At 43.9% G+C, this 20382-nt stretch overlaps 1 protein-coding gene across 2 annotated transcripts in view; it reads left to right on the top strand.

The window, feature by feature from the left end:
• Positions 1 to 19923, top strand: part of Eif4e3 (eukaryotic translation initiation factor 4E family member 3) — a 238014-nt gene extending 218091 nt beyond the window's left edge. For both annotated transcript variants that reach the window (XM_037204355.1, XM_028872733.2), the window contains exon 8: positions 14424 to 19923. In XM_037204355.1, coding sequence (XP_037060250.1) covers positions 14424 to 14521 — 98 coding nt within the window. In that variant the 3' untranslated portion in view covers positions 14522 to 19923. The remainder of the gene's footprint in view (positions 1 to 14423) is intronic.
• The last annotated feature ends 459 nt before the right edge of the window (positions 19924 to 20382 follow it).

Raw genomic sequence — 20382 nt, 5'->3', positions numbered from 1 at the left:
AAAAGGATGGCAAGAGAAACTCCTGAAGACTGAAAATGTGCACGTGGAGTGAGAGCCATGTTGTCACGCATGGAAGTGATAGTCACAGAGACCGGGATTGCGAGCTTGAGTGCTGGATGTAGTGCTAAGGAGTATGTGTGCATGATCTGTCATTGTCATTGTTATAGTCCTGTTGGGTAGAAGCCCTCAGTTCTTCCATCAAGTGATTGGAGAGACTTAGGGGGGTTGAGCGCCAGCATGGTGTAGGAATTGGTAGTGAAGCCAAGTGTTATGCCATACATCTGTCCAAGTTGTTTCTTTAGCTTCTGAGAGCTTGAATCGAGGTGGATGGGACTCTGGGACCAGTCACGTTGGTGAGCAGAGGTTGGGGCACATTGTCTTGAAACCATATTTGAGCCTCATCTATAGAGAGGGGTGTTCAGCTTGGTGAAGGAGTGACAATAAGAATTTCTAAAGCCAGTGAGTGACTGATGGCAGCCACATTCACTTGTATGTGTTCATCCTTACAGTGGTCCTAGGCAGCTTCTACACAATTCTGAAGATACTTCTAACCATAACTAGTCCATACAGGGCTCCTAGCTGGTGGGGAAGTATGCCTGTCTCTTGGATCTGCCCAGCAGTTCCATCCTTCACAGGAAGAAGAAAGAGGGCTCCTGTCATTGCGTGTGTGTGTGTGTGTGTGTGTGTGTGTGTGTGTGTGTGTACACATAATAAAGGGTCTCTCATTTGCTTAGAGCTTGCCAAGTAGGCTAGACTGGATGGCCAGGGAGCCCCAGGGATCCACTTGGCTCCACGCCTCCAGCGGAGGGATTATAAGTGTGTGCCACCACGTCTGGATTTTTATGTAGGTTCTGGGAATCAAATTCAGGTTCTGTGTTCGCAAGGCAAACACTTTATCAACTGAGCTGTCTCCCTGACCCCAATTTAAAACAAACAAAAAACATTGTCCCTCCTTCCTCTTATTGCTGAAGTGATTTATGATAAATATAAAAAAAGTTCAAATGAAAACAAAGCAAAAGTAAGTATAACAGATCTTTAGCTTTACCCCAGAAAGGGTTCCTGCTAGTTTTTCCCCACCCTCTTTTCTCCTGGCTGCTTTTCTCATTCTTTTTTTTTCCCACCTAGGAAAATATACTTAGTGTAGCTATAAATATACTAATGCCCTCATGCGGGGCACCTTTGGTCAGAAGATGGCAAGGGCTTTGCGGTAAGACTTGGATTTACACTCTAGTTGTCCCTTACTTATTACTTCACTTTGGATAGTTATTTTTCTGTCCCCATTTTCTGCCTCTGAATTGGGGCTGATAAACCTTATTACCAGGGGTTCTGTGATAGCGTAGCCTATCACAGCAAATACTCTAACCATTACTTGAAGAAGAGTAAATTTTTATAATACAGTGTTGTTCCTTAGCAACATATCATTCAATGAATAATTTGGGGCATAGGGATGACTTGGGGGGCGGGTGTCATAAGTCCTTCCATATCCTTGTTTATTTTTCAGTGCCCCTCTAGTGTTTCATCCTCATTATGAATCATAATTTATTTGGGTTTTGGTTGACACTTTCCTTAGATTTTTATGTACTATAGATAATGTTGTGATGTATTTCTTTGCGACCTTGCGCTGAATTTTCCCCCAGTGACCACTATTTCATTAGGATCCATTCTGAAGGCCAAACAGGAATGAGTGGTGTTCTGTCTACTGAAGCAGCACTAAATTACCCTTGAGATGGGTGCCCACTTCTGCTTGGAAAACCTTGCTATCATTTTACATTGATGGCACAAAATAAAATAGGCATAATTATGGTGTCAGGCTCCTTGACCCATGTCCTGTAGTATCAGGGAAAAAAAAAACAAAAAACAAAAAAACAAAAACAGAACAAATGAACAAACAAGCAAAAATCCAGCTACTCTTAGATTGGAATAAGAGAGAGAAGTTGGAGACATTGACGTTGACTTCACTGTGTGCTCCAGGTAGACAGAGAGTAGCTGTCCTGTGTACAGCCCAACTCCACAGGCACTGGGCTCAGTTGCTGGCACTGCCATCTTCTTCATTGTCTTTAAAAAAGAAAGATTTTTTTTATTTTTTTAATTGGATGTGAATATGTGTGTCTGAGTGTGTATATATGCACCATGTACTTGCAGATGTCAGAAGAGGCCAGAAGAGGGCATTAGAGCCCATGGACTTAGAAGAGGTTTTGAGCTGTCTTGTGTGGTGCTGGGAACCTGTGTCCTCTGCAAAAGTAGCATGTAATTTTAACTGCTGAGCCGTTTCTCAGTTCCTTGGTGTTGTCCTTTTTTCCTGTTCTGTTCCCCTTTTCTTTCCCTCTCCTGTTCCCCTGCCCCTGTCCTCCGTGTAAGGCTCTATTTTATTGGAAAGGCTTCCTGGTAGAATTTATAATTTCATCCTTCTGTCGTTTTCAGATAGTGGTGGAGTGCAGGGCTTACCACAGGGCAGTCAAGTTCTCAAGTGGTAAGCTTCCACTGCAGCCTCATAATCTCCTCCTGTAGACTCCATGCAGAAAGGCAAGGAGAGAAGACAGACAGTGCCCGTGGTTGTGAGTCAGAAGGAAGAGAGAATCCTAAGGAGTCTGAGTGATAGAAAGCATCCCCCCAGCACACCCTCATGGGCCATACAGCCCTCTTCTCACCCCCACTCTCAGTATACTTGTCCCGTGGTACCTTGAGTACTTGACTCGGCTCCATGATTTCTTGCTTCCCAGGATTTGCCTGACTCCAAGCTGGAAGCCAAGAGATTTTAGGTCGTGGGAGGCAATCTGGAGGTCTGAATAGAATTATAGCCCAGCATTCCCATTTAACTATGTCTTAGGAGTCTTTCCAAGCATACTCACATTTTCCGTCAAGCTGGGGAAGAGTGGCCCCCCATAGTATCCAGTGCCAGTGGAGGAGACCTGGGTTTCACATAGCTGTGGCTAACTCACTTGCTCACTTCTTCAGCCTGGATTTTTCCCATCTGCAAGATTATGATATTGACTTTTGCTGTTCTTGTAAGCATAGTAAGCAGCAGGATGATGATCATGAATGTGCAATGTGTACTCAGCATGCACTGCAGTGAGGGTTTCCTGTGTCCTTGTATTAGAACTTGTTCTCTGTAGACTACCCCATTGCCTACTTTCTGTTTTGAATACCCCAGTGGAGGCCATACTATTTCTTCTTTTTCTCTTGACAACAGGTCTTTCACCTCCTTGAGTCTTTGACGCTTCCTTAAATGATACTCACTCACTACTCACCAGCTCTTCTGACCTCCAGGATTGCAGAATGATGGATCACATCCTTCTGGCCTTGGAATGCATGTTCTTTCTTTCTCAATAGCACGCAACAATGGGCTAGTCTTTTTCTTCTTATCTACTTACTGTTGTCTTATTTGTAGAATTTTCTGGAAGTTCTTCCTCAGTCATTTCATTACTCATGTACTTCTCAGTTTTAAAGACTGAGGAAAATGACTTTGAGGCAGAGGGTCAGAGAGTGTCTGGCTGGAGACTCCTTCCTGGTTGAGTCACCTGTCTGCTCAGATACTAAAGGCTGAAGCATGCCTGATGACTCGGCCCTGGTCAATGTCTCTCCAGTGTGAAACTTCATTTCTGCTCCTTTTAAGTGGTGGGAGCTTAGATTCTACTGGGGACAGTTCCAACCCTCTCCCAGGATCATATGCTTGGGCTGATGTAGCCTAGAATTTTCAGAAATGTTGCCTCCTATTTGAGGCATGATATGTGACATGGAATTGTTTAAAAAAAAAAAAAAAAGATGAGACCGAATGTTGTCATTATACTGAAGGGAAACCCAGGCTTTGAGAAGCTATCTGACATGTGGGAGGTCTCAGATAGGACCTTCCCACTAATTTGTCCTGTAATATATACTCATCCCTGGGACACTATTTTTCCATCTACTAAGTCTAGGTGAGGAACTATCTATGATGGATTTCCTTTCTTGATAGGATCTGAGTGCTGGGAATGGTGACCACCTCCATCAACTCTTGGCTCCTTCTAAAACCCCCATCCAGTATATCTTTATACCGTGCTGAAATTCTGGAAAACACATCTTTGTATGTTTGCATTCCAAGTCTATGAGCATTGTACATTATTCTCTGCAATAGTGTCTCTGCCTTCTGCTGTCATTTTCTGTCTCTAGGGTCACATATGCTGAAATACAGCTTGGTAACTGAGTTAAATATAGTGGTATAACAGCTTAGTAGGCTTAAATTAACTAACTAACTAACTAATTAATTAATTTTGTGTGTGCATGTGTGCAGTTGCACTTGAATATGTATACCTCTCTACACCTTATTTGTTGAGATAAGGTCTCTTGATGCACTTGGAGCCTGTCGATTCAGGTAGACTGGTTGGCTAGCAAGTCCTAAGGATTCTTCTCTCTCCATCCTCCCACCAGCACTGGGAACACTGGGATTACAGGTACAAGTTGCTGCCCCCAGTATTATTGCTGTTATTACTATTAGGTTTAACTAGTATTTTTTATTTTCCACATATGAGTGTTTTGCCTGTATCTTGTGTGTTCTTGGTATCTTTAATACCAAGAAGAATGTATTAAATCCATGTGGATTGCTGCAAACCAAAGCTGGGTCCTCTGGAAAAGCAGCCAGTGCTCGTGACCATTGCTCTGTCTCTCCAGCCACCTATCCTTAGGTGCCCCCGCCCCCAACATGCCCTGGCTGCCTCAGTGCGTTCTAAGGATCGAACTTAGGTTCTCATGCTTGCTTGCAAGTACTTTATCAACCATTTTCTCAGCTTTCTTTTTTGACTTAACTTGGACATGAGCTGATGAACTTTAGGGGTTGAGTGAGAATATTTGTTTAAACAAAGAATTTTTGTCTGTATTTTTGTTCCTTCAAGTAATTTGTAATTAACCCTAACATCTTGCAGTAAGATAGCTTTTGTTTCTTATTGGAATATTAGGGCACAAAGAACTCTCTAGAAGAGAGATTTGGCCTAAGCACAATGGGATTTGACTGTAGACTCCACAGAACATTCTTTTGGTGACTCTGTGTAACCAGTGCTTTTAAATACTAGTTGAAGGACCATTGGTTTTCTCAAAGATACTTCCTTTTTTATGCCTTCTCCAGATCATATTTTCTCCCTTTCCACTGATGGGAGGAATTGTGTTTTTTATATTCAAAGCCAACTTAAGGTGGTAAACGAATTACATGATTTCATCTTCACAGGAGCCACTGACCATTTACTAATCTTAAAGCAGGCAGAAATCATTACTCAGAACAGGTCTCAAAAAAATTAGTCGCCAATCCCGTGCCCTGGTTGGTTTCTCCATTCTTTGTGATGTTCCATTTTCCCTTTCTTATCAACTGTTAGTTATGTGGGTCATGTGACCTCTTCCCAGAGAGCCTGGCTGTTAAGAATGGACATGGCTACCTCTGGTGCTGTGGCCAGCTTCCCCTCCCATGTTCCCGCTGGGGAAACTGAGACAGTCTGCTCTTCCCTACCTTCTGCTGGACCCAGCATTTGAATTTCTATTTTTTCAGTAGCATTGTATTTATCAACACAATCAGCATGATTCTTGTTCTTGTTCAGTAGAGAGCCTTGCTTACCCCCAACCTGGCTCAGGCCTTTGAATAAAAAATATAGGTTTGCCTTCCCCATGTGAAGATAAAATAATGTAATTTGTTTACCACCTTGAGTTGTTTACCACAGACCGGAAAATATGTTTTGAATTTCAGAGTGTGAAAAACAAGTGTGCTAGCTATCAAAAAAAGCTCTCCCTTCAAATAAACATGTTTGGAGAACAAGACACAAAACAAAATACTTTATCATGAGAAGCCTGGCCAATCAATTGTGTTTACCACAGAAACCTTATAAAGGACCCAGATGGCAGCCAGCTTTCTGTTCGCTTGCCTGTCATTTCAACCTCCCTTGGGCCTTAGGGACAGAGACACCACCTTCTCTGCCAGCAGGCAACCAACCTCAGGCAAGCCTGCTGGCCTCTAAGCCCAGCTTGCTATGGGAATGGGGTAAGGGATTCATGCCTTGTGTGGTTGAACTGGACCATGAGTAGGGGGTACTTGTGAAATTGAGCTTGGGATCCTGGAGTATTCAGTAGCCATTCTTGTAGTTTGGCTGCCAAGTAGGCTTTTGGGAACTCTTCCTGGCTCCTGCAGGAGCCCCAGATGAGCATCATGTGGGAGGCCCTCTGTGCCCTGCTCTACTGTGTAAGTAGTGTATAAACTATGAATCATCATCACCTGTTTCCTACCCATCTCATGAGGGAACTGAAAAGCTCAGATGGGAAACTGGGAAAGGACCATTGCTTCTTCAGTAATGTCTACATGGGCTTTCAGGGTCCTCAGAACTACAGAAGATCTCAGCTGATGTTCCTCGAGGTATCAGTGGTGTGTTTCGGTGTCGGGGAGCTGGCTGTGGGAGAGTGACCCAGCTAGAGGTAGCTCAGGGGGAGGCTGCTAGCCTGGGGAAGGTTTCAGGACTTGAGGATTGTAGGGGTAGAAGAGGCCTGTGGAGCAGTTAGACTCATTGATGATGGCCTCCGATGCGGAGGGAGTGGATAAGATTTTCATGAATGGATTGAACAGATCTGTGATTGCTGTGACAAACACCCAAGAATAGACAGAGCAGAGAAGATTCATTTTAGCTCAGGGATTCATTCAGTCCATGGTCAGCTGACTCCATTGTGGACCTCAGATGAGGATGAACATCATAACCAGGAGCATATGGCCAAACAAAACTCCCACCTTCTGGCAGACAGGAAGCATAGGCAGAGGAGAAGACCCATCCTTCCATGACCTGCCCCCAGTGACCTGCTTCCCCTAAATTGGCCACACCTCCTACTTTTTTTTTTTTTTAACCAACTTTCAGTAATACCATCTTATTATATATCTGTTGAGGAATTAATATGATGATTAAGTCAGAACGCTCAGAATCCAATCAATTAACTTCTCCCAAACCCATCAACACGTGTAAGGGAACCAAGCCACCAATACATGGTGGCTGTGGGGGACATTTCTTTAAAATTCATTGCAACTAAATAAGCCTATAGTGGTCATGTAAACATTAGTCTGGTTCTCCAGTTCAAAGGACCTTCAGGGTTACACCCACTGTGTGGCATAGCTAGGATGAAACCCAGTCAGTTCTGCAGCCCATACTCCTGGGGACTGTACGGTACTGATTCGAAAATGTACTGAAGCTTCCAGGATAAGCAAGTTTACAGTCGTTCCCTCAAGAGCACACTTGTCTTCAGTGCCTTATTCCCTGTCAGACTTGTTTGAGCCTTGGCCTGGCTGTCACAAGGGCCGTTTTCTGGTGGCCACACCGAAAGACAGAATATAGACAGAAACTGGACCTAGTCCTAAGATCCCCTGGAGAGGAATGTAGTAGGGTGCCCTTCACATTGGAAGGTAAATGCTGTGTGCCTGAGCTGCAGGCAGTGGTCTTCTTGCGTGGACTTCTTGCGTGGACTCATGGGAGCAAGGGTTTTGGACGATCATAAGTGCTGGAGAGTGGTAGCATCTTCTTCTGGGTAGGTGCCAGCAAGGAGGCTGTGACAAGGGTATTAAATTGGCTCCAGTGGAGGAATCCAAGACTCCAGCTCTTTCTCCTCTGTTTGCCTGATGGGGAGCACATGGCTTCATAAAAAGAGAGGGATATGAATAAGGATAAAGGCAAGATTCTGCTTCTGCTGGGACGCTGGTTTGGGGTGGGTTGGGGGTGTGAGTGTTGAGAGGTAAAGAGGGATTGGGAGGATGGTATGTTGCTTTTCCTCTTTCTCGAAGAGAGACTAGGTTATCTCTTTGGACCTGGAGCTTCTTAGCAGGGCTCAGCTCAGGAAGGTATAGAGGTCATGGAAGAACCCCACTAGGCTTCACATTTCAGAGGAAATGTCCTGCATACTCTGTTTGGTGTGTACATGGAAAAGAGAGACATAAACAAACTGGAAAGGTTCTCATTAAGCCTCGATGATCTAGAAAAGTAATTATGGAGAACATCATATTCTTCCTGTGGTATAATTAAGCTAGTGGGTTCACTTAAAACTTTGTTTTTGAACATACATACCAGAATGGTCTCTGATGAGTTGAAAGAATTCTTCATAGAGTTTAGAGGAATAATGATTAGTTCTCGGGAACTTAATTGCCACAGTATTGGTTCCGTGACCCATCTGAGTAAATAAGACGACAGTATTCACTCGGGTACTAGCACCTCTGAGACCTCAGCTTACTGCTCATTCAGAGCACACCTGAGTTATTGTTGCTGCCCTAAAAAGAGCAGCATTATTTGTTCTTCTCCGAGCCTTCCTAGTTGAGGCAGATTGGCGTTTTATTTATGAGCTGACAGCACTCCATTTGTCGCATTTTTCTTCTTCCCCTCAACCGAGGTGCTTTTTGAACTGGGTTCACTGTTGTCAGAAAGTTATTCACAGGGTGGTGATGGAGCCTGCTCCGCCCACCTCTGTTCCCTTTCTATTTTGGTGCCATTTGCAACAAAGGAAATGAAGTTAGTAAATTAGTGCAGGCTTGGAAGCTCTCACGCTCACTTTCTCAGGTTGTGTAACCAGTTAGACACAGTGGGCCCAGCCCTCCTGTAGCTCCTGGGGACTGAAGGAAACTGTAGGAACCATTAGAGATGTCTTTGGTCAAGGGGCTCCAGGTCTTCTCACTAATCTGATTTACATGTTTCAACAACAACAACTCTCACTACTTGGTTGGATTCGTTGTTAAACATTTTGCATGTTTGTGCCTACACACATGTTTCGATTATGTGTGCACACACTTGTAGATTTTGCATTCTTAAATGAAGAGACACCTGACGGGCAGCATACAGAATGAGACTTTTGAGTCAAGGGTTCTGAAGGAAATAGATGGCTTGTATTTCTTGTAAGGCCAAAGGGACAAGGGCATGGTGGGCCCCCTGTAAAGGGGGAGACAGTCATCAGGATGGATGCCAGGCAGGGATTGTGAGCAGTTAAAGAGGAACTTAGTCAGTCTGCAGAGCCCAGTGCGGCCAGAGCTGGGGATTGCATGTCCTGTCTTCTTTTTTCTCCAGAGGGGACACCTGTCATTGGGTAAACCCAACTAGAGTTCGGAGGAACCTTGTGGACCCAGACCAGGTTGGGAAGTGTTGGGCAGAGAACTGGGAGAAGCCAATAGCGAACCATTCCTGCATCTTGTCAGGCAATAGTTTTGTATATTATGCTGCCATGTTTTCCCTGGTGAGCCTCTCAGAAGAGGTCCAAGTGGAAAACCCATCCCCTAATCTTCAGCAGGGCTTAGTGAGAGGGCATCCAGCTTCATAACAGAGATTCTCAGTCAGAATACCAGCGTCACTTGAGAACTTTCTAGAAACTGCCAGTCTCTATGTTAGATCAACCTCCTGATTTAGAAACTAGGGCCTGTGTTTTACAAAGCCCCATGTAGAGCCTCTTGCTTGATCAAAATGGAAAACCACCCCTGGGGGCTTATGGACAGAGCCTCACTGGAATGTAAGCTTGGAAATGCCTCATGCATGAATTCACTGCTTGCGATTCTGCTGGCCCTCAGTCCTCTCTTTTAGGTTAGACAGTCTTCAGTAGAAATGGAATCCTGATTACATGCAGGACTTGGGGGAGGGGGGCAGCCACTCTGTGCAGTCCGTGCCTTTAATTTCCCACTTCTCCTCTCAGCCAGAGCCATGCAGGGCGGTTCCCCAGCAACCCAGGGTTTGGGAGGTTGTTTTTTGAAAAATAGATGCAAAGCCTGCCTGTGCTGTTGTTGTTTCCCGGTGCCTGGCAGTGTTTGGTAAACAACTTGATTGCTGGGTCCTGGCCTCCAGGGAACCACAGCTGCTCTTCCCAGCTCCCTGCAGACTTTTGTACCAAGCAGTGATTGCTTCAGGGGAAAATAAACAGGGTGAACAAAACAAGAAAACAGCACTCTTGTTTTGTGGCTGCCTCTACCTGTTTTTCCCAGAGCTGTTTTGCAACCAACAGCCCTGGGCTTTGGTTCTTTTGCTTTAAAAAATAAAATAAAACAAAACCAAAGAAGAAGAAAAAAATCAAAACAAAACAAAGCAGGCTCCAGTGGACGTCCCTTCTCTGTGGCTAGACAGTGGCATTTGCAAGTAGCCACAAGGACTTGCAAAGCCTTGGAAAGGAGCTACTGACCACTGCCAGGATGTATGCATTTTTAAATATGTAAATGGAAAAAGGAGAAAGCTTCATCCTTTCTAATGACCCCCAGGGTGGTAATCTGGCTTTTCAGATCTCTAGGAAAACAGATTGAATATGGCACAATTAATGTTTGAGCACTTCTAGGCTTTTTCTAAAATATTTTAATGGGCTTTTAATTTATTGCAGCTCTTGATTAGCAGGTTGGAGCAGTGTTCCAGCTGACCTCCCAGGCTCAGGCCTCTTTGGGGCTGGAAGGGAATGGAGGAGCACAATGCCCCCCGAGGTGCTTACAGCCCAAACTGCCCAGGACTGAGCCCTTAATGTCTTGGCTTGGAGCGCTCAGAGAGAAATGCAGTGGGCTGCTGCAGTTTCCAGGGGTGTCTGGTAGACACGCAGCTCTCCGAAATCTGATGGTGCAGGTCGGTATGGAGGGCAGGGATCTGCTTCTGAAGCTAGTGCCTTGGTTTGTTCTGCCAGCCTGGACTTGGTGATTGACATAACTACAGTGTGAGGAAAGAACAAATAAGCTCTGAGTACGAAGTCTAGGGTGTGTGTGTGTGTGTGTGTGTGTGTGTTCACATATATTTAAATTTTTTGATACCCGCCCTTTGCTCTATTAATGCATTTACTTGTTTCCTCTCAAGTCCCCATTATTTTGGCTCACCACTACATATTGAAATCAAAGAACTGTCCTTCAGAATCATTTTCTTTTAACTTACCATTAGTCCTCAGGAAGAAGTGGTAAACTCCTTTTTTTTTTTTTTTTTTTTTTTGGTCTGGAAGGCTCTCTTTTCACCTTCTGTTTTGGAAGATAGTTTTTCCGGGTATACACTTCCAGGTAGACTGCTTTTGCCTCTGGGCAGTGTCCTGGATAATTTATTTGGCTATCTGTCTTTCTTCAGTGGCTCTATCTTGCATTTCTGGAGCCCAGAGCAGGTAATAGTTTTAGTAAGGTACAAAGCTTAGTGGAGACAGTTTCTGTGTCTGGTGGATGCTCATCCAAACACCCCCAAACCAAACAGAATTGCCCCACAAACCACAGTGGAAATTGGTCCTTTCTTTCTATTCCTGGTTACTCTTCTGCATTTTAAGTGAAGCATGGCAGAGTTGCTGAGCTGAGTCCCAGGCTGTGGCTTGACCCACCAGTGGCTTGACTGGAAAGCTGCCCTTCACATAGGAAAAACAAAACAAACCCTTGGGGCAGCCAGCATCCAGGCTCAGTCCTCACTCTAGATGCTTTGCTGGCTCTTTATCACTGCCTAGCCCCTGGCTCTTCAGTAGGAGCTTGTACTTTGCTGCCCTGCTGCTGCTCTCCCAGTTTCTAATCCCTTGTAAAACTGGCTGAAGACAGTTCTTCTAAAAAGGAATCAGCTGACCAGAAACTTTTTGTGGTTAACCCCGCCTCCTCCTGCCTTCACTGGCACTACTCCTGGGCTTCGGAATTGTTCTAGACTCAGAGACAAAAGAGTAACTTTAACCATTCTTTGCTGCTTCTGTTTCTCCTCCTCCTCCCCTTCCTCCTCCTCCTTTTTCTCCTTCCTCCTCCTTCCTCTCCCCTCCCTCTCCTTTAAATATAAACTATTAAGGATATTAGGTGCTGTCTTGGAACAGTTCTGGAATTCTGCTGAGAGGAGATCTGGCTTAGTGTACTTGTCTGTGGCAGCAGCAGCTCTAGAAACCCCACTGTGTGTTGCTATGTGCCTAGTAATTGTGGGGGCTCCAGCTCTTCCTATACTTGAAAGGGAGCTTTCCCTGAAGAACGGTGAAGTGTCTTCCATGAGGTCTCATAGCCAAGACTCAGCTGAGCCAACCTGCTTCAGAAGCCTGTGTCAGAAGGCCATCTAATTTAGGATCTGAGACTTTGCATTTGTGCAGTGACTGGGGAAAGTGTGCATTTCTCAGAGTAAGCATTACAGAGCCCAGTCCCTGGGAGTCTCTGTGCCTCAGTATCTATAGTAGATACTTATACTTGGTAATACAAATTCTATTCTATTCTATTCTATTCTATTCTATTCTATTCTATTCTATTCTATTCTATTCTATTCTATTCTATTCTATTCCATTCCATTCCATTCCATTCCATTCCATTCCATTCCATTCCATTCCATGCCACGCCACGCCACGCCAATCCATTCCAATTCAGTCCATTCCAATCCATTCCATTCCATTCCATTCCATTCCATTCCGTTCCATTCCATTCCATTCTATTTCATGTGTATGGATGTTTGCAATCATATGTGTCTGTACCACTTGCATGTACCTACAAAGGCCAGAAGAGGGAGTCAGATTCCCTGGAGTGGTGATTATAGATAATTTGTGAGTTACCATATGGGTGCTGGGACTCAAGCCTGGGGTCTCTGAAGGAGCAGCCAATGCTCTTAACTGCTGAGCTATCTTTCAGGCCCTATAACATACTTCTTATGAAATGGAGTAATGATTGTAAAATCCTTCAGACAGTATCTTATATCTAGCTGTCCATCGATGGCAGTTCTATTTTAGGAGATGCTGATTTACTTAATTGTGATTTTTGAGTCATTTGTTGACTAAACATCTGTATGGAGTGCCTTTTATGCGGCAGTACTTTTCTGGCAGTTTTAAAGTGATGGGCAGAACCTTTATCTCATGGAACTGATGGTCTGATGAGGAACACAGGTGAATGAATGATGCTAGCGGTTCCCGAGAAAGCAAACAGGATGATATGGTTGAGGCTAAGTAGGAGGTAGACTTACGTCGGTGGGCAGGACAGGCTCTTGAAGAGGCTAATGTCCCTAATACACAGAGATGAGAAAGAACCCTCTGTGTAAGGGGTAGACTAGTAGAGTTCCCGAGGGCTGGACTAACAAGGACACCAGACCTGTGGCTCACTTTGAGCAGGAAGAAGCCTACTGGGTCTGCTTTGGTGGTAGTGAGGAGCTGAATTGGTGGTCTGAGGTCATGTCAGGGAATTAGAGAGAACAGATTATATAAGGCTCTTTAGACTGTGTTTAGACTTTACTCAGAGAATGAGGGACCCTCGCGTATGACTTTTTGCTGTATGAGATAGAGTCCTTAGCTTTGGAGAAGCTCTCTAAGTCTGGGACTCAAGGATATTTGCGACAGCTGGAGCACAGGACTTGCCATTTGGTTTCAGTATGGTCTACTGTTGCAGTCACTGTTTCTTCTGGTAGTCTGGTAGAAACGGAGTCTCGGGTCCACTGCAGACGTACTAAATCAGTCCTGGGAAGCACAGTCCTCCAGTCTGCATTTTGAACAGATCTCAGTGATACTTCCACAGTTTGAGAAGGTCTGATCTGGAATACACTGGGACTGAGTTTCTCTGCAGTTGGTGCTGTGTTCTGGGGAGGAAGGGAAGCTTTCTGTGGACACCCAGGGGATGCCATCTGCCACTGACTGCCAGCTCAACAGCACTAGGTCCCTATGCCAGAGTGAAAGTCTTCCTAAACACTTGCAACACTCTGCCCACAGCCCATCTTTGGTGTTGATGACAGTTGGACATCAGAGTGATTCATGTCATAAATCTCTTAATCATGATGTTAAAGGAGAAGCTAATAGTTCAAGTTCCTTATAAATAATCATGCTTTATGATAGAGAAGCTAAGGGCACTAGAAGGAGGTAGGTGAGCACTGGTTAATACCTATGTTTGCACGTGGCAGAACTGGCATCTCAGCACAGTAAAGGCTCTTCAGGGCCACAAAGTTGAACAGTGCTCTTCTGAGGCCGGATTTGAGGCTCCTCAACTTTGAACTCCTCTCTGTGTCTTCTTTCTCAGTCGAAATATGTACCTGAGTGTGGTCCCTGCAGAACTCAAGACCTCCTGAATAGTAAAATGGAATTATTTTGCGTAAAGCATTATGACTTATTTCTGTTACTATTTTCCTCTTCATGGTTATTACTATATCAAACAATTATAATTTATTAGTTTTTTATCGTTTTTTGAGTGTTTTTTTTCATCCTCTGGCAAAGAGCATTATCTAACAAGAAAAGATACTTTTATTTATGTGTATAAGGTTCAACTTAATATGGATTTGTATTACTCGAGCCTTTCTGATAGGGCATGGTGCATTTGAAATGCTGAACTATGTAAGAAGATGATAGAGAAGTCTAAGTAAGTAATGGCCTTTGTCGTTCAAAAACAGCTTCCAGTTCCTGCTTGTGAGCATCACGCTGTTGGAACGGTGTTTTCCCCATGTCTACAGTGGTGTCTGTGTTGCTGTTTTCAAGTTTAAGGAAGTAGTGGTTTCAGAAGTTACATCTTAGTTATGTGTGAAAACATTTTTGTGTTGCAGTGTCCCAGGAGCTTCTGCTGACAATCCCAGTTTCCGAGGGAACCCTTTCGGCCATGGTGAGGGCTGCGCTCCCTTCTCTGACTTGCCTTCAGCCATGAACGGATGGGTGTGATGCCTGCTAGCCGAAAGGGTGAGTGAAAGTTGGTGACTATTCATTTGAAACGTCACAAGACCATAAAGAAAAAAAAATGTCAATGAAGACGATGAACCAAGAAGGCAGTGAACACATCTGTGAGAGCAGGGACACACCATGGTGTTCATCTCATTGTTAAACCTTTCAGGATGATTCTTACAGGAATCTGAGGAAGGACATGAGGGAACTTTTCTTACTTGGCTTTGTTTTGTTTTAATAAGACTCTGAAGCATGGGCAATCGAAATTTTGGAAGGAAGGCACCATTGTCTGAGGAATTGCTTTTTGAGCCCTGTCATAACTTACCAGTAACACAAGCCACACTGCAGCACAGCTCTGATTCCTTCATCCTGAGTCCCAGTTTGCTCGTGGATAGGTCCCAGTCGTTGGCCCTCACATAATGGGCTCCTGAAAAAGCCAAAGGGCTGTAAAGTTGGGTTTCTCAGCAATTTTCTTAAAAATTTCTGGGGACTTTTGCCCATTACCTGCCTCATCAGGTCATTCAGGGGCGTGACAGAAGGAACGTGATATTTTCCTGTTATGTGTACTTTCCACATTTGATACCATCTACCATGTTCCTGAGAAAGCAGCGGCTTCCCGTGTAACAGTGAATAATTGTGACTTACCTTTACACCCAGTCACTTGCTGAGGTGCAGAGGGATGTAGGGCGATGCCTGACATCCTGCAGTAGCTTTGTCCTAGAATAGAGCCAGTTTATGGGCACCGTTGAGTGTCAGGTATTTACTTAGTGACACGAAGTGCTAAGAGCCATTGGCATAAACTCATCTCATTAGTGGACTTGTATTCAAAACATATTTAATTGGGAGAATAGAGTAAAAGGCACACATCTTCAAAGTTAACTAATAATTAACTGACGTGTATATGATCTCTTTCCTTTGATTCCCTGTATTCCGTACAAATCGTGGTGATGGATTAGATGGTGTCTGTACTAACTAGGCTCTGGAAGTTGTCTGTTCAAACCTTCTTCATTTACAAATGGCACTGCCGAAGCCCACCCCGTCTGAGTGGGATGTTGATGTTCCTGGCCTTAGTTTAGAAATGGACATTGGAATTGGTCCTCAACTCACCACTCGTTCCAAGAGATGTCGTCTGGTGATGGGTGTGTCTTGAAAACACTGTTAAACATTCAGGTGTTTGGGCCAGAATTTTTTTTGAAGATTTTATGGCTAGGGAGCATGTTGACATGCTGATTTCACAGAACTTTAGGAAAACAACTAGTCTCACTGTTATATACCATCCTGTCCCTCAAGAGCCTGTTGACTTTCACGTTTCTGAGCAGACTAGTCATACTTTTCATTTCATTTTACTGCAGCTAGAGAGGGAGAAAATATCATCCTGTTATTTTCTGCACAGTAGTTTTCCTTTCATTGACAAGAAGTAGGCAAACAATCAACAATAAACAAGACAAGGATGTCTGCAGTATAAAAATAAAATGGCCAGTGGAGTCGTGCGGCGGTAGAGCTGAATGAAATCTTAGATAAATTTTCAGGGTCCTAAGTCAGGTCTGGGGGTCCCTCGCAGAGGGCTCCCAGTGCGATAGTCCTTGGCTAGGCTTTGGTGAATGGTCTGTAGATTGGTGAGCAGATGTCACACATACAGGTGGAGTAGACAATAAATCTTTAATCTGTCTGGAGTACAAATGAGAATTCATAGAAGTGGTTGGGATTCGGAAGGTCTTGAAATGTCACGGGGCCCAGCCTTTCTTACCTGTCACCCCTGACTTCAGTACTGAGAGTCTGACTCAGTCTCGTTGTCCTGAAATTGTTGTATGAAATTGAACAAAACCACATGAATAGGTTTAATGAATAGTCGGCCTATTTTACTTGTCAATTTCAGTTGTTAAGACTATCGGAAAAGTCAGTCTGAAGAACTGTAATAAAAATCACTCTTTTGAAAGAGAATCTACTGTTCGTCCATGTTGAATAGCAGTGTTAGTTTTTATAAATGAGGAAATGCTTTATGTTTCTCAGACTGCAATAAACTTCCCAGGGCTGTGTTTTTAGTAGGAAGTAGAGGTCCTGTGAGCTGGGATATTCATTCTGACATTTTCATCCATCCCCAAGTCAGCTTTGAGGCACACCAAAGGATGAAGTCTCTGCGATTCAGGGACTTGTCCTGGCCTAGTGCTGCGCACCTGAAGGCTGATCAGGTCCTTTCACTGCCAACTCAGTCATAGTCTTGTGCCTTTTACACCTTATAGTTTATTGAGTAATGAAATGATCGCTAATCATTTGGAGTCTTTAGTCTCAACATCAACTCTTGTTCTGAGTGAGGCATTTCCTGGAATGTGTCCTCATGGTAAAGGAGGTCAGATCCACAGGGTGGGTGGTCAGAATGGCACATCCTCTGCCTTGGGTGCAGGGGAATAAAACTGAGATAAAAGGGTTGCACAAATAGATCATTATAGCCAAAGTTTTGGGGTCAGATGATGGCTAATGTACTGAATCTGTGTTGGCAGTAAACATGTCTGTATAACGAAGTAAGGAATGAGAAAGGAGAGTCTGTCTGTGGGTTGTGGCTCCTTAAGCCCACCATTCACCTGGCAGACCTCTGATTTGCCTTCTGTTTGCCTGGTGTGCGCATGAAGCATTCGTTAATGTCGTTCCCTGTCTGAGGCGTGGAGTGAAGAGTGGCTAAGTCTGTTGCATATTTAATAGGCAGCTAGCCATGGTTATTAATAAATGTGATAATAACAGTCTGGATTTGCATAGTGTTCCTGAGAAGATTGACGAGGAATGGCAGAGGTTCTGGCTTATTTGTCAGGCTGTGCTCTGGCCTTGTGCTGTTCCCAACCACCAAACTCTCCACAGATCTGGTGACACACTCTAAGCACCAAGTGATGTGAGTGATTTGCTCACACTGTTCACGTTGTTTTCATTTATTCATGTACAGTTTCTCTTTGTGTGTCTGTGTGTGTGTGTCTGTGTGTGCAGAGGTCAGAGGTCAGCCTCATGGGTCAACCTCATACAGCATCCACCTGGTTGTCTGAGACTGGGTCTCTTGCTTGCCTGGAACTTGCAGAGAAGGCTAGTCTGCTTGAGTCTGTTTCTCCCTTCCCAGAGCCAAGACGGCAAGTGCAGCTTTTATACACGATGGCTGGGAACCTGCACTCAGGTCCTCGTGCGCGCATCATGGCAAGTACTTCACCGACTTTGCCGTCCTCCTAGTTTCAGTTTGCTTTTGATCTTTCTCATGATCACACTCTTAACTTTTGACTTGTGGAGAAGTAGAAACTTGGAAGATACAAACCCATCTGACTTCAAGTTAGGCAAGAGGCTGACTTGTGAAGCTGGGCATCTTTGCTTTTTAGATAAAACTTGATAATGAACTCCTCCCTTCCCCCTCTCCCCAGAGGTCTGAGACAGGAGAGCAGGCTGACACATCCCTTTCTGGGCCACCTTGGGTTGCAGTCTGTCATTGGGCCAAGCCACTTGGTTGTGCTTAAACTTCCAGTCTGTGAAATTTTGACTCTGAAAAGTAATTTCAACAATTTAATAAACTATATAATATGTTTTATAAGCTGGAGCGAATGATCTTAAGTATTTTGGTCTCTTTCATAACACAATGAAGCTAATATTGGTAAAAATACAGATCTTCTCTCATGCCATAAAGAGAAGCGAGATTTAATAAGCATTTATAAGCACTGGCAGCTGCCTATCAGATTGTATAACTTGGGCTCCAGCATGCGGAGACAGTGTCAACTTAAATTTTATCTCCCCAGTATTTTCAACACGTTTATTTTGCCTCTCTCTCCAGTCCCTAACCTAATATAAGTAATGTAATTGGCCGAATATTTTCCACATAGCTAATTGGCTAACGGCCAGTGATATAAGCCATTGTCTGGCTTGATGAAGATCAGAAATTAACATGACATTTTCATGGAGGTAATAGAATATATTAGTGATGCATTCATTCAGCATGGCCAGTGTCCATCCTTTCTTGCCCATGAGCAGAGGCAGGATAGTCATGAACAACCCTCTGGCCTCACAGCAGTGGGCAGCCAGCCCGTGTCCAATGTGCAGTTACCTCCTTCAGATAGAGCTATGAAGCACGTGAATGAATTATTCCGTTTGTGAATTAAAAGAGAAAACCCACCGACTACTATTGTAAGATTAAATTCCAATTAGAAGATTGCATTTAATTCAGAAGCTGTAACGTTGTTTTAATGAATTCTGTTGGAGGCGACAGTTTATGTGGAATAAATTTATATGCTGTAGGTAGATATAAATTCATTGGATAATGTTAAACATGTTACTTCATATATATTAGCTGTGAAATTTATTTCTCTCTAGTTATGTCCCCAAGGAGGTGGCGTCAGAGGGAAAAACATAGCTTCAAAGAAAGAACCCTTTCTGATACTTGCTCTGAAACAGCCATTTCTCACTCTCATTTTTTAAAAAAAAAAATTGTTAAATTTCTGCATTAACTAAATTTATGATTCTTGCTATCTGCTATTTATAAAATTGAATATAGGTTTTTATGATATAGGAAATTAGGCTAGGAATCAGAATATGACCCAACTTTGTAATAAAGGTGATCTGCATTTATATTGCAGGTACTTCCCATTCCTCTCTGAGCCCCTTGTGGGATTATATAAGCATTTTCCTGGACATACTAATTTGCTTTAGAATAAACTTTTAATCTATCGGGTAGCTTTTGTTCGTTTCGCACCTAGACACACTTCTTGCCTGAATCAAGGATGGTGAACATTCTTAACACAGGATTTGATCATTTCCTTTCCATTCCCACGCTTGGGGCAGACACTGAAGGTCTAAGTCTCTAAGAATTTTCCACCTTCAATCTTGTAGGTTATCAGTTCACCGTTCGTGGTATCAGTGGCACCATCGTTTATAAAGCAAGTAGCTTTAGGGAAGTCTTTCCAGTTGACCTTTATATGCCCAGTTCACCCTTATCTGGTACACAGTCACTGAAAGTTCATGTTTCTTATGTCAGTAAAAGAATCCTATATATGAGGACCAGGGAACTGGCTAAACATTAGGTAGTGGAGGCGCTATCCATGCAAGCCTGAGTTCAGTTCCTGGAACCCACCTTAAAAGCTGCATGTTGTGCCCTACCTCTGTACTCTTAGCATTCATTCCTACAGTGAAATGGGAGACTAAGGTATAGTTGCTTGAAAGCTTGCAGGCCAGCTACTCTGGTGTATAAGATCAGAAGCAGCTAGAGAAGGGCTGCCTCAACAGTATCGAAAGTGAGAACCAACCCTCGAAGTTTCCTGACCTCCATGAATGTGCCCTGGCATACTCAAATGTTGACGGTATTGATATGGGGTACTTAATATAGAAATGTGTAAGTATACATGTATATATGTATACATACACACAGATACATATTTTTGTGTTGGGGATTAAACCCAGGGCTGTGCTAACCAAGTAAGCTACATCTTGAGCCTTTTGTTTTTCTGAGACAGTGTGGCACTGTGTGGTCCTCTGGGGTCTAACTCCTAAGTGTGGTGATTACACCCACATTCGCAGAAGGGTTTTTGACAGACATACCTGCACCTTGCCCCCTGAATTTTCTGGGTAGTTTATTTTTGCCTGTCTTCTGGTTTGAGTGTTTTAGGTGAGAACCATTGTGAGGTTGCGGTATTCATTTGTTTTCGATTTCTGTGACGCTGGAGAAGGTAAGAGGAGGAGGCTGTTCTCACCCTCCTTTACCTATGTGTCACTCCTGGCTCTGACTTGGCGAGGAAGTGGTGGTGTGAGAACTGGAGACTGACTTTCATTCTGCCGCACAGTGTCTCTCGGGAAGGGCGGGTACCCGTGTGTGTGCCAGGTGCTGAACCAGTG

The sequence above is a fragment of the Peromyscus leucopus genome, chromosome 3 (genome assembly GCF_004664715.2).
Source record: "Peromyscus leucopus breed LL Stock chromosome 3, UCI_PerLeu_2.1, whole genome shotgun sequence".
Classification (NCBI taxonomy): Eukaryota; Metazoa; Chordata; class Mammalia; order Rodentia; family Cricetidae; genus Peromyscus; species Peromyscus leucopus.
This window is presented reverse-complemented; position numbering and strand designations above follow the sequence as displayed.